Source organism: Echiichthys vipera (genome assembly GCF_963691815.1).
Source record: "Echiichthys vipera genome assembly, chromosome: 9".
NCBI lineage: Eukaryota > Metazoa > Chordata > Actinopteri > Perciformes > Trachinidae > Echiichthys > Echiichthys vipera.
The window spans coordinates 21840438-21855632 of record NC_139834.1 but is presented as its reverse complement, the minus strand read 5'-3'; the positions used below and the strand labels follow the sequence as shown (position 1 = coordinate 21855632).

Sequence of the window (15195 nt, the reverse complement as noted above, 5' to 3'; positions counted from 1 at the left end):
CCTGGATGACCGTTTGCAGCTCTCAGAGTATATTATAAAACATATCACCCAATATGCTTCTGAAATCTTCTTCGCATCCGCTGGAAAGACCCACAAATGTTATGGACCACAATCGTTAAAGCTGTAGGAAACTTGATCTCTAGGATGGCAGTGTTTACCCTCAGTCAAAGTACTCATTAACTGAACCTAGAGTTTGATTACTTGTGCTAAATTCTGACGTAGAACCAATGAGAAAAGGCACCAACTTTAACGACCGTCACCAAATCGATTTAACATAATAACCCAACGAATGGTGTATGAAGGCCTGTATTTGATTCTGTGTGTGACGGTATTTAACCCAAACAGAAGGCGACACATAAGGGGAGTGATACCAACAAGCTGTCAGTTTTTTATCAATGTGAGCACTTTATAATACTAAAGGAATAGGGAGGATGAGTATCCCATACTTATTAGCTGAGGTCAAATTGGTGAGCAAGGTTGTTTGCACATTGGAAACCAGTCCGTTTATTTAAGGATCCAGATGAATATATCAATATTTTTTATTGACAGCTGGACAGATTGAGGTCTAGCCTGGAAACCAGAGGATTCTACCGAGTTCATGTTTCATTTTCTCTGGCAAGTATGTCTGGCCTCTCTCCCATTCAGACAGTTTTCCATCAGCTTGAGATCTGCCGGACCAATCACAACCAATTATTTTCACGTGGGGCACGTTTAAGACATTGACTGACAGCATCAGCATCCAGTCTGCAAGTCCCTCCACTGTAGTTTTTTAGGCTCACGAAACTCAGATCAAACTGTGAAACCATGGCAGCGATGATCAAATATGAATCAAGATTATTTACTGGGTTGCCCTATTTCTTGCATAAATCATTTTCAGAAACTCATTTAAGTGTACCGTTCTGCTGTAATTTGAAACCTTTTGTTACCGGGCCGCACTGGTTTTCTGCGACCAAATAGACCAAGCCCCTCCCTAAGCTACGCTGTTTGGTTGCTGTGTTTCGTTGTAGGTCACGTTTAAATGCTGTGATAGGTTGTAGGTCTATCCAATTGCATCCAGAGACACTTTTGTCTGCACTGATGATAGATAAGGCTCTTTCGAAATTGAAAATAAACTGAGAGGTTACAGACTAACAGGCATTTGTGAAGTGTGTTGATGCCAGGCTGTAAGAGGACACTTTAAGATCAAAATCATGACCATTCATTTGAGTGATGGGGACTTGTAACCCAATCCCCCTTGGCTGGTACCAGAATTACCCAGTGAACAAGCTGATATTTTCCAAACACAAAATGGAGCAGATGTTGCAGTGGTAATATGAACATACCTATTTCAAGACAGAACAGAAATTAACCATGTTTATTACTGTTGCGAAGCCAAGTTCTACATTTAGAAAAGTAATCTACAGGAGCCGATGACCTTTACTGTCACAGCCAGAGGTGCATTTTATCTAAAAGCCCTTTATCTGACAAATTTCCATTACAGGAATCGTATCTCAGTGATTTTCCCAGGCCTGTGGTGTGCATGGAGCTTACAGTTTAACAGTAACCATGACAGCGCTCACTTGCAATTCTCAGAACTTCAAGTCACACGCTAATTTCTTAAGGTGTATAGTAAAGCTTACCACAGCTGGAATGGTAAAATATACAAAATAAATACAATATATTAAGGTACATTATATAAAATATACAGTATATGGGACTTTCTAAGAGGATGTGGGTGGGTTGCTGCGTGGCAGTAATGTTAACAGGAGCTGTTTCTATAGTAACAGCTCATTAGGAGGCAGTTTGAGCCGTTTGATACTGTCCATGATTAAAGCACTTGTTGGGGAGGGGAAGAGAAGGACAGAGAGAGGTAGGGGATTGTTAGTGGTGAATAAAGGCAGAGGGCGAGAACAAGGAAGAGTGGGAAAAATATAGATGCAAAGATGTACATTTAGGAAATGGTGAGAGAATATGTGAAAGAGGCAGAGGTCTCGCATGCCTTGCTGTAGATATGTCTTAGTCTCCCACTTTCTCCTTTCATCAGTGGTTGCTCTGTGTAGTGTGCTGTGTCTGAGCTGGTTCTAATTAAAAGGGCTTGAAGTTAGACAACGGAGTCCATGAGCGACAAGAGCTGCCCAGAAGACCCCCTTCATTGTTCTCATGCCTGTTGCCGATGGACAGCATCGTGCGCGAAGATTTGGGAAAATCGTCAGAAAGAATCTAATCACAGAGGTATTTTGCCCCGTGGCAAACTGGGCTGCACTAGGGACTTGGTTACTAATTGCTCTTTTTTCCCCATTTTGAGTGAGCTGTCTATCCTCTGCACACACACCATCACCCCCCAGAAGCCCCCCCCCAAACTCTGCCTTTGTGTTTCCACCCTACGGCAAAGGGAGAGTCATGGTGTGCCATGTCACCCTGTGAATGTGTAACGCCAGGCCCAGGGCTGTCTTGGCCTTGCTTGTCCTCATTTGTAGTTTCACATTGAGCCTCACTTCAACCTTTTACATCGACTGTACAAGGAGAGGTTTTTTTTTGTGGGAGTTACATTAACAGTTCCACTGATGTAGTGATTAAGAAAGACAAGCGTCTTTGGTAATCAAGGACAGCGCGATAATTCTTTTGTGAAATAAATACAAACCAACACTTACTTTGGAGCTTTGGAGAAATAAAGGCCATGTGTCTACAGTGCATAATGCAGTATAGTACATGAAACATGGGGGCAGTATATAAAGATGTAAGGCAAGGTCAGCAGCAGACTGTGAACAAGCTCGCCCGCAATTAGCTGCATTTACGTGATATAATAAAGGTCAGACACATCAGAGTGAGCCTAACTCGAAATTCAGACTTGAATGTTCCCTTTAATTGCACTGTTTCCTGTCAGAAGTTGGAAGTTCCTGATTTCTGAGTACAAGTAAATGCAGCATAATCAGAAGTGACGAGCTCCAACTGGGCAGACCAGCCGCTGCTGATTCCCGTAAAAAGCGCCACTAACCTTGCAGAGCATTTGAATATAGCGAGAGAATGTTGCCACAGATACTCAGATGGTAAAAGTGCTTTCATTTGTGGGTCATAGGATCAATCACCATTATTTAAACTCAGTCTTTGATAGATAGGAACCTAACAGACAATTAACTAGTCAAAAACTTACGGATTATAACTTTTAAAAGCAAGTATATAAGAAGTACCTGCAGATGAATATTAGACAATAAAAGCTTGTTTGGCATTTTAAGGGTCATGTGCTAGTAGACGTCTTGTATGTGCAATATTTAGACTCGATAAATTGTTAATAATATTAACTGAAGTTGTTTTAAGTTCAGGAAACAAAAGTATGACCGTGTGAAGATTAGCATAGGTTTAGAAAGAAGGAACATTTCAATTTTTATTTGAAAAGTTCTAGCCATGATTTGGGACTTCAACAATAGCCTGGGTTGTAGGAATATCTGTACACTGATCAAGAATTCAGACCACAATGCAACACATCAACATTTGTCCTTCATTTCATCTTAACAGATTGATAAAATGTTAGTTTTCCTCTCTTAAATGAAGGAATGATAATGAACCATTTTGGGGAGTTGCTGAAGCTTTATCCCACATCGTGACAAGTGCTTGGTAAGCAAATTAAATTCCAACAATTTAAATAATGAAGACCTTCAACAGATATTTTGAATTATTGCCTCTCAGCTCTGCCGTCAGAACTAACTCTAGCTATACAACAGTATTTTCAAACGCCCAAACTCGCAGCTTTTCAGTACTCATAGCTACTTTTAGGCTGTGGGAAGTCTCTATGGGAGTGTGGTAAAGTGAAGAACATGAGTAAACTGGGGTAATTATCCCCCAGCACCCACCAACCTCGTTTTCACAAGGCGTCTGGAGAGCTGCTAACACCAGGGAGCAAGGGAACAAGACCATGGGAGCCCACTCTCACTGCTCCACTCGGGCTCAAACTCCCACTGAAATTCACAGTCCAATCCACAAATAACTCCTCAGTACATTTCTATTTGTTATTTTCTTACAACACAGTTCATGTCATGTCATACATTTATATTCTTGACTTTTCCAGTCTAGCCATTTGGCACATTAGCATTCTCTTCATACTGCACCATAGCATGCAGAGCGGGGCTTTCTCTCCATCCCTTATGATTCCTTTATTTACCCTGAATGACCTCCTAGAGATCACTTCATTCTGATAAGAGCCCTCATGCTATTACTGTGAAACAGAATACATATAATCTAATTCTTACCATTCAATTTTCACAAATGGAAATACAAATGAGAGGAAATCTCAAAAATGTGGGCTCACTTTGTTTTACGGATTAATGCCATCAGAGTGTATCAGCGGATGTATGTCTGTTGCTACCAGAGCTGCATTAACTGACTGAGTGGTGGAGTGTGGATGGAGCTGAGGCATGCCGAATGAAGCCTGGTTGCTGAGCTAGTCACCTGTGATGGCACCCATCTGTCACTCAAAGCTGCATGTCCTTAATTGTACGTAACCTTAAGCTTTAATTGGGTGAGTTATATACAAATGCACCCCCTGTACAGTTGTCATGAACAGGGAAAATTAACTATAGAGACCATCATATTTGGAGCCAGCCTCAAGTGGCCATTCGAGGAACTGCCGTTTTTGGCACTTCCTCATTGGCTTCATTTTTTATTCCCAGAGGTTGCCATTTACACATCCAACAGATACAGAGCAACATTATCATCCATTTGGACTTGTGTGTGCACCCAGCAGGCAAATGTAAATCCAGTATTACTATCTTTAGATAAATGAGATAAATGTATAGTTGTTCCTCGTCTCTGTTTGCGTATTGTCATCAACAGGTTCTTAGGTTATTGTACAAAGGGTAACGCACAAAAAATTGTATGATATCTTTTGAAATATGACATTCTATTTAATGCTGGAAACGTTGACCGGAGGTGGAACACAACAGTTATGTTTGTTATGTTTAGGAAACAAAAGGTGACCGGCAAAGTTTTATTGACGATTAGGTTTAGGCATCTAAACGACTTGGTTAGGATTACCAAGATCCGGGATACCGGCAACATGATGTTTTGTACCACCGGAACAAGAACATGGATCACCCGGGTGAAAGTCGTATGTTTTTGGACCCGTCCATCCCTGATCTTACTCCCTACACGGGTATCAGCGGTCTTATACTACAGCACCTCATTTTAATACGTGGAATACACAAAAACTGCTGTGCATTCACTTCTAGTTATAAATATTTGAAATACACAGAACAAATATGTGGAATACACACTGGTTTTGCCGTTGAATTGTATACAAACATTGCAATAGGGTCTATGGTTATTTTATGCCTTATATCCGATATATATCATAGCCTGAACTTTAAGTTATATTTAAATATATAACTTTGTGAAAGCAGTCAGGAACTTGTCAGTTTCATCAAAATCAACATATTTCAATGATCAGTTGTAAATCGTCAGCAGTGAACTAAAATTTTAGGTAGGATGCCTTTAAATTTTATTGAAATGATTCGGTTTAGCTTTATCCTCCATTTTCATTCAATTTCATCATCCTGTCAGGTCATGATCCATCCATTAAGTGTTACATGCTCAGACACGACCACTCCAGGCTTTGAATAGCAACAGCCTGCTTCGTCTTGTACCCAGGGGAAATTTTCAATCTGAGGTGAGATCCCATCAATTTTCACAACATGGCGGAAATGGATAAAAAGAAAAAAATCAAAATGGGTTTTGGAAAAGGCTTTACAACAGACTTAAGGAAGGAAGTAATATATTTACTTGCACACACACTTTAAGCCCGACATGTTGTTGTCTTTCTGAACTGCGTCTCCATCATCAGTCTTTATCAAAGAGTGTTTTTATTGGCTTGTACTTCCCCGATCAAAAGGGTTTTAGTATGAGTTAAAGATGGGCCTTTCATGTGATGGAGCAAAATATCTATCACTTTCACACCTGCCAGGCCTCAGTTTAACCATATAATCACAATTTAATTCAGAGCTAAATTCAATCAGGATTATCGATCCGTCCCGTTTTTGTGAACATGATAATTCAGGAACCCCTGGAGGGTTTTTTTCTTCAAATTTGGCACACATGTCACCTTGAACTTGAGGTTGAGCTGATTGTATTTTGGAGGTCAAAGACGCATTTTTTGTCCATAATTCAAGAAATCCTACACTGTTTATGTCAACATTTGACAAAAATATCTAATAGTATATAATGATTTAAATATTGGGATAAATAATTTCCCCCTGGGATTATTAAAGTATTTCTGATTCTGATGATGAAGTGATGACATTTTATATCCAAAAGGTCAATGGTCAGCTTCACTGTGACATCCTAATCTTGGCCATCATAATCTTGGCCATCATTCAAAACCATAACTCAGGACCAAAAGAGGATCCAGTTTTTGAAGTGATACCGAATTGGTGAAAGTAATTTTGAAACTTTGGTGATTATATAGATATTCTTCCGTGTTGAAGATGTGTGTGAAACATCCACGTTTCACCCAAAAATACACTTAATACCTCACTAATTTCCTTCAAAGTCTCCACTTTATACAATATGTAAGTCTAAACGATTTAGTTGTAAACTGTAATTTGACTGGTTGGTGGAGGCATACAACCGCAAGGTGGTAATTCTAATCTATTTTGAAATAGTGTTGGAAATTTGAGTGCATTTGAGTGGACATAAATAGTTTGTTTTCCATATCAAGCCTTTGTACATATCAGTGTTATCAGCTAAATAAAAAGGAAGTGATGCTCTGGCCATTTAGGATAAGAGGATGTCAGTAAGTAATGGCATGTTTAATTCTTAATCAACTCAGCAGGCCCACGTTCACAGTGAAGGCTGCATTTGGGAGCAAGCTGTACATTCTGTTTGTACTCCCACACATTTGGCTGTCATAAATAGAGCCACACAATGCAGATGGTAGGAGCCTTCGGGTGCAAAACCAGCCATCAGCAAATTACTTATTGATTTTCTGTAACCTGAGAGGTACAAAAAGCAGCTCAGAGGAAACTATTGGGGCAACTGGAATGTTTAGTGAAGGGTCTGAATATCTTTAAATGAGCATACGTTCACACACACACACACACACACACACACACACACACACACACACACACACACACACACACACACACACACACACACACACACACACACACACACACACACACACACACACACACACACACACACACACACACACACACACACACACACGCACACACACACACTTCGATGTGAGAAACAGATGCTACCCTCCTCCTCTTGCTTTTCTCATCTCAAACCCACCCACTCCGTACAAGATGTCCCACTTTCTGTAAGAAACACACAAAAAAGTGTTTCCTTCACAAGCTGAGATGCTGACATGGCCATGCGTGTGGCATGGACAAATGCAGATGTAGATTGGTGAATTCCTCTGTTCCCACTTCATGAGCTCTGCTCCTTTAGGGAAATACTTTCTTTCAAGCCTTAATGTAATCTGCAACTTTGATTTCCTGCTCAGAGTGTTCCCTTGCTCTTCAAATCATTTGCAAGCTTTTAGTGCACGGATTGGCAAAGTGCTCTGTAAAAGGATGTATTTGATGATGGATAATTCGTTGTGCTCTCACATTTTAGAAGTGATACTTAACCCAAAAATGTATCTTAGTATCAACTACTCACCTCCTGCAGGTTTGGAAGATGGCTACGTAAAGTGTAGTTTAATCTCTCTCACAAAGCTGCTTTGATTAATTTCACTCACAATAGATTCCACTTGTGATAAGTGTTTACGGCGGAGTATAAATTATCAAACAACCACGAAATCTAGAGCATCATAAAAAGCTTTTGATAACATGCAGCAACTGACATTTCAACAACACCATGTCTTCTTCAGATGAAGGCCACAAGTTGAGTGGCACTGGTTCAGTGCTTCTCCTGTAGCAGAATCCAGTTCTTTGTTGTCTGTTTACTGGATATGCTCATTTTGTTCAAATACTTTTTGTCAAGTTAAGGCTAAACATATCAGTCACACAAAACAAACATAAGCATCTAACTCTGTGAAGATTACAATGACTTTTGAGTGTTTTTTATAAATATATATAAATATGGTTGCCATTTTAAGTCACCTATTCTGAGTAAATAAGATACTATGCAGCGGTATTTATGAATGAAAATTATAAACATTATAATGAAAATGAGAATAAGCTTTATTCAGTACAGTAACCAAAATTATTTTCTTTAAGTTGTTTCCATCATCAAACACTTAATTTGCTTCACTGTCTTTAAAACAGATGCCTTTGCAGACACAAGTTAATGCACCAATGCATGTCCAGCTCAAGCCCCCACCACAGCGACATCCTGGTTGATCCAATACGGAAGTGCCAAACACTGCAGTTCTCCGAGTGACCATGTGGGGCAGTTTGCATAATAGAGCAGTTTCTCATTGAGCCCCATGTTAAATAGGCCGTTTTCACAGCATAATTAAACCTGTTTAAGGCCTGGTACAAAAAAACATTCTTGTCAGTAGGTTTCGGTCATATCGCCATGAGAACACTGAGGGGGCTGATTTTTTTTGTACCAGGCTAGTTTTTATTTTATTGAAGGTTAAAGTTTATGAATAATTAGGGGTGCGGCTTCTTGAGTGACAACTAGCCTCTGGCCCTTACTTCGCCTCGGAGGTACACATCAGCCAGATGGACGTATCTCCATTCTGATAATGTCAAATCAACGCCCTTTTTTGGTAAGATGAAATGAGGCGGAGTCAAAATCTGACGAGATGCCGACTCCCGTAGGCGAGTACGATTGGATCAAGTTGAGAGAACGGACCCCGATGAATATGCTACGTCCATTTTTTATACAGTCAATGGTGCAGCTTTGTCTGGTTTTGATTATGACTAACTAACAGTTATTAATTATTTAAGTATTTATTTTTGGGGTGGACTTTTTGCTGTTTGCTGTCCCTATTTTTTATATACAAGAAAGTTGTTGCAACTGATGGTAACCAAAGGCCAAGAATTAGTTGTCAGTGTCTCAAAATGGTTGCCAATAGCAACCAGGAAACTGTTAATGTCGAGCCCTGACTTGCATAAAAATATCCACAAGCTGAAGAAAAACATGAACAGCAGTGTTGCTGTCTGATGTTTGTCTTTTACTTTTTCTTCTTGCCCATTAATGAACTGCACTCTCTAAACAACAAATTACACGGTAACGTGGAAAGCAGTCTAAAAAGTAAGCCTCAGACAGTGCTGTTTTATATTGGGCTAGCCAACTTTAACAGCTGTCACACCGTTGCTTATAAAGACCAGTTGTGTTTTGTAGTGCTGCCGCTACATCTGGAAAAACACAATTATTATGATGAACAGTTTCTCATCTCTAAGCGTTGTCTTTGAGCTGTTTTGTCACTGTTGAAGTGAGAAATCATTTATACTGTACATTTATACAGAATGCTTCCCAGTTTAATGTTGATCAAGGTTAGTCTCTTAGTATATTGAGACTACTTAAAGTATCCCGCTTTTCAATTATAAAAGTTGAGCACTTCCTAGTCTCTAGCATACCAAGCTAGAGAGACAAAATGGTTAATTTATTCATTCTCTGAAATGATCCATATGATAACCTGCTACCCAGTTTAGGCAACTCAAACTACTTGGTTGGAGTTAAGATCACCTTCATGGTTAAAGGAATAGTTTGACATCTTGGTATAAATATAGTTGATAAGCTTTTTTTTTTTTGCAAGAGTTTGAAAATATTAGCAAATTTATAAAATGTATATCATTCTCATGTGATGGATTATATATTGGTCAGGAGCAGTACTTTCCTGATCTCTCTCTGGGTTGTCTGGCAACCCCCAGGTTGACACCAATCAATCAGGAGGTTACTGGGCCTGGATCCAGCACATAATGTAGCCCCACACCACAGTGTTGTTTTTACACCTTGGTTTTTGTATGACACATTTAAAGTCTTAGTTAGAGTCTTCCCATCTAACTCTTGATAAGAAATCCAACAAGCATATTTCTCAAAATGTCAAACTATTCCTTAAAAGAAACTAGCGCCTGTCTCTTGTTTCAAAGACACATACTTTGTATGCAAAACACAACAATCGGCTCCTCAGACTTTCTTTGCAGATATAACAACGTCACACTAATTCTGTCTTTGCTGCCTGGAGAGGACTGTTATCAAGCAAACAACTGCAGAGGTCGCTTTTAAGGACTAATGCTGTCAATGTTCTGGTGAGGATAGTCTTTATGGAGAAATATACAACTGGAATATTCTGCATATTTAGTGTTATGTGATTCACAGTGGACCAACAGGCTGTACTAATGTACTTAAAATATTGGCATTAACTTGAATGTAGCATAGCTTATGGGCAGTTTATCAAACATTTATAACATTTGTCAGCTCAAAGTCTATTGAAACACTTCTTGTTGGCAGGCAGCTCATACACTATTAACAGTGGACTAATAGGTCTAGATGAGAAGCTAATGTTCAGGAAGGGGCAAGGAGACTAGTTCATAATTCAACACCAGAAAACCATTAGCATTTACATCAAACAATCTCCTCTCAGTGAAATAAACATCTAAACAGGGCTGAGAATCTCTCCAACTTCATGACTACATTTACACTAAAAGGCTTGTTTAAATTTAAAGAGAGCGAGTGTGATGTTTCATTGATGATGAGTTTCTGTTTGAATATCAGAAGTTGAACAAGTGCACTGTCATAGTTTAGAGTAAGGTCAGTGTTAGTTCATTCTTGACACTAGAAACAGCAGTTGACAAAGTAATCTCAACTCAAGGGCCCCTTACTGTTTTTTTCTGGAGCTTTCATCTGTAACAAGGCAAAAATATTTACTGCATTACATTTACTGTAGCTACAAGCTCATTTTCATCTTTAGTCTCTCACCAGATTGTATCTGCTTAGTTGTCGAGGACCTGTACTTACAGTATGCTCAGACCGTTCAATAATCATTTGAAAGCTGATGACATAATGGTGTTTTATTGATCAGGGGAGAGAAAATGATATTGAAACTTCCTCAAGTTGTTACTTATTGATGAAGAACAACGTGTACTTCTGGTCAATCTTCATTTTGATGAATAATAAAACAAACTCAATGAGCCAGTTGTTCTCACACGAATGTACTGTATATGTTTAATACAAAACAAATCTGATATGATCTGATGCACGGACATAGTCATACCAACAACTTAAAGTACAGAACAACAATTTCAGCCTGATACAGTGTGTGTCCCACGTGATACTGAATCATGTGTTATCACGCCACCTTAGAGGAAACGTAACAATGTTGTGCATAATCCTCGGTTCAGATTGTTGGAGACAGGAATATCTTCTCTTAACCATGAGACAACGGGAGCCTTCTTGCATGATATGACATTCACACAACTTCATACTTAATATTTTTCTTCCACATGTATCTCCTGTGTTAGGAATACTTTACCTTAAATGCTGGAGGATGTTTTATGATATTATGTTGTGTTGAGGTAATATTTCCAAAAGTAGTCACAAAAATGTACTTGTTACTTGTTTTTACAACGTTGAGAGACTGTGAAATCAAAGAAAAAAGAATATTCAGAACAAGTCGGAAGTATCTTTTAATCTTCTGGTACGAAACCACCGCATATCTTTTAAAAGTCAAACTGTGTTTGGAACAGGTCTGACCATGAAGCTGATGGATGAGGTCGCCGGCATTGTGGCGGCTCGGCACTGCCACACCAATATTGTCACTGCCTCTGTGGATGCAATCAACTTCCATCGCAAGATCAAAAAAGGTGAGGATGACATAGAGAATACACTCAGATCTTTAAGTCACTGATATAAAGTGAGTACGGAAAGTATTCAGTTTTTCACATCCGGATTAGGGAATCCTCTGCCTTTCCTCCTAAAATGATTTTAGCAAATGTCTTGCAAAGTGAAAAATTTTAGGAGGTCTCAATATTTTCCGTACCCTCTCGATAAAAATATTCACAGGCTGAAGGATATGTACCTTTCTCTTTTACTTTTTCTTTATTGAACTGCACTCTCTAAATAACAAATTACAAGGTAGTGTGGAAAAACTCAGTCTATAAATTAAGCCTCAGACGGTGCTGTTTGAAATTGGGCAAGCCAACGTTAACAGCAGTCACACTGTTGCTCATCAAGACCAGTTGTGTTTTGTAGGGCTGCCGCTACATCTTCAAAAACACATAATTGTTGTGATTTAACAATTTCCCACCACCAAGCGTTTTCCCTGAGCTGTTTCGTCACTGTTAAAGGATTCTTCTTCTTATTTCAAAGTTAATTCAAGAATTTTGACTACACCATTAACCACTGGGCCTGTGCCATCTTAATGGGAAACAAGTGACCATCCACAATGGTGATAGCATTTATACTTAATAGTTCATACACAAAAAAAACCTGTCTTGGTGGCTTATCTGAAGTATGTAAGTGCCGAAAAAAAGATCCTGGGATGATTTTGCACTGGAATTGCACTTATCAAGACTGTTGTCCAAAAAACTCCATTATTTATGAAAATAATATAACTCCAGTTTGTTCATCCATCTTTTTCATTACTCTTTTTATGAAATCCAAATATGTCAAAAGTGACTGAAAGCAGCCTCTTCAGAGTGGTGTAGAACAGTGCATCACATTTTTTGGGTCTCTCTTTTTTTTTCCAGCTCAGTCTTGTTTTAACTGTATGTGTTCATGAGCTGTAGATGAAGTGATCCAGACATCCGTGTTAACATTCAGATGTTATGATTATCTCAGGATATGATGTTAACAACGGACCAGCTACAGCTCTCCTCATTGTTTAATTATGACGTGGAAAGAAAATTGTATATACTTCACAGCTCAGCACAAGTGTGCCAGGTCAGCTGTAAGTCTACGCCATTTTAAGTACATGTATTTTCAAATACAGGTGACTTTATTTAAGCAGGAAAACTAACTCCATCCAAAAGTGTTTTTGAAGGAGGCCTGAGAAGGATGTGAGAGAGGGGACATTTGAAACACACCTTTCATGGTTTCAGGAGCAGAAAACTGAACAGTTCAGATTGGTTTCAGCTGCTTCTAGTCGCTCCAGTTGCTGCCTCCGTCTGTCCTCTGAGTTTAGTTAGTGGTGACGTGAATTCCCCTGGCTTCCACAGTGACTTAGGTGTTATGTCACCAGTACATTTCCCACTTTGCTCAAGGTAGTCAGTGAAAAAAACCCAAAGACGTCAAACATTTTTAAGGATCCAAGTGTATATATCAGGCTGTGTTGTGTTTTAGACCCTCACCATTAAACAGAAGATAGACCTATTTCTAAATGCATCATTTGATGCCAACATTTTACAGTCAAGCATGGAGAAATCATACCACCATCTACCATTTAGATATTTGAGACTATATATGTCCAAGTTGAAGGTAAATGGTTTGATTGTGGTAGGACGGTATGACCAGCCTGGGATTCCAAACTTCGGGCAAAAAGCAGACACAATTAATGATGATTGCTATTTCTCTATGTAAAAACTAGCTGGTTGCAGGGACCAGGTAGATTGGTATACTGTATGTATATAAAAGTCTGAGGGCATTTTTAACTGCTGCATATGCCAAACAAACCTGTGTGACGCTAGAGGACCACACACCAGCAGACAAAGACCAATTGGACATGCAGTGAGATGGGAAGTTAAGACCCAGAAAATAAAACAGGCTAAAGTCTGTGTCTGTACATGGCTCATGTGGAGGATGTTTAGATGATTTGTTTATACGTTTCTGGAGGTCTCGCTGTCTGTAGCCTAAACAGTCCACTTAACTAATTGCACAGATTTACAGCCCTGTGGGGTCCAGCAGCAGAAATATCACTGCAGAGCAGGACAGGTTACAATTTAAGCAGTTATCATCAGGGAGACAAAACACACAAGACCTGAATATAAACTACAGAAAAAAATAAAGTAGAGTTTGAGAATCAGCAAAGCAGCTTAAAATGTCTTTATTTGCAGGGCCAGGCATCATCAGGGTGACAAAAGTATCATCTAGACCTTTGCAAGGGAATTCCATTGCTAGGCAACAGCCTTGGTCCTTGTTAACCTCCTGTCAACTGATGTCATTCACATACACTGCAACATGAATCAAACTTGGACACATTTAAAATGTTTATGTTTACAACTTTAAAAAAGTCTCTCTATATATATATATACACACATAAATATACTTGATTCAGTGAAAAGAAAAAAAGAAGAGAAAGATGGCATCATGCTTAAAAACACCAAACATTGTTTATTGGTTGATTCATTAAGTGACAAATTTAAAAACAATTCAATGCATTTGAAATAAATGTGGGCAATTAAAACTGTCATTGAAAATTGTACAATCAACATTAAGTTAAGCAAGCAAGATTACTTGATTACTACATGATTACTTAAATTATTCACTTAATGTGTTGTATGTATCTTTTTAAACTAATGTGTCTTCCTATCATTTTCCATCTCACACCTAATTTGGCACCTAATTTACTGTTTACAATGAAGACGGAGAAGGTTTTTGTGCAATTTTGTTGGAATATGTGATTATCTTTTCTGCAACCCTTTTCCTTTACGTGTTTTGAGATGAAATGCTTGACTAAACATATCAAAAAGATCCCAGATTGTGTGAGAGCTAAAGCATCAATGTCACACTGAAATGACATCTACGTTGAGTGGAGTGATTTTCCTTAGCAATGAAGTATGCAAAGTTAACCTTATTGTCTAACTCCAGACAAGTGAAGCTGAGACTCTGCGTTTAAACATTAGAAAATGGCTGCACTCATGTCACAGCTTGTGAGTCACTTGTTTATTAATGTCTTTTCTTGTTCAGCGCCTACACAGAGACGTGTTTCATTCCCCCTCTTACCACAGAATTTATGAAAAGTAAAGCAACTACAATGTTGCACTGAACAATAATGTGAATTAGTCGGCTGTGAGAATATAAGTCAGTGAGGTCCTGGCCATTGATGTACCAAAGGAGTGTTCAGTCAGTCAGTCCATTATCCATTACATCAGAATGCCCAGTGGTACAAATAATGAGAAGAAAGGCATAAAACTTCAAAAGGTGAATGTTGGATGGAAAGAGATTTCAGGGAGAGCTAAATGTGAGAAAGTAGGAAAGAAAAACAGTGGTGCATAATGATCACTCAGTAATGTTCTTGTTCATTGATTTTAAATGTCATTTTCTATATCCAGCACGATTTGTGTAAACCTGACATTCCTCTGCACTCAAATAACTAAAAGCATT

The 15195-nt window shown here is 38.8% G+C and overlaps 1 protein-coding gene across 3 annotated transcripts in view; it reads left to right on the top strand.

The window, feature by feature from the left end:
- acot7 (acyl-CoA thioesterase 7) overlaps positions 1 to 15195 on the top strand; it is a 61392-nt gene that overhangs the window by 28350 nt on the left and 17847 nt on the right. For all 3 annotated transcript variants that reach the window (XM_083919682.1, XM_083919681.1, XM_083919680.1), the window contains one exon: positions 11622 to 11738. In XM_083919682.1, the coding sequence (XP_083775808.1) occupies positions 11622 to 11738 (117 nt within the window). The remainder of the gene's footprint in view (positions 1 to 11621; positions 11739 to 15195) is intronic.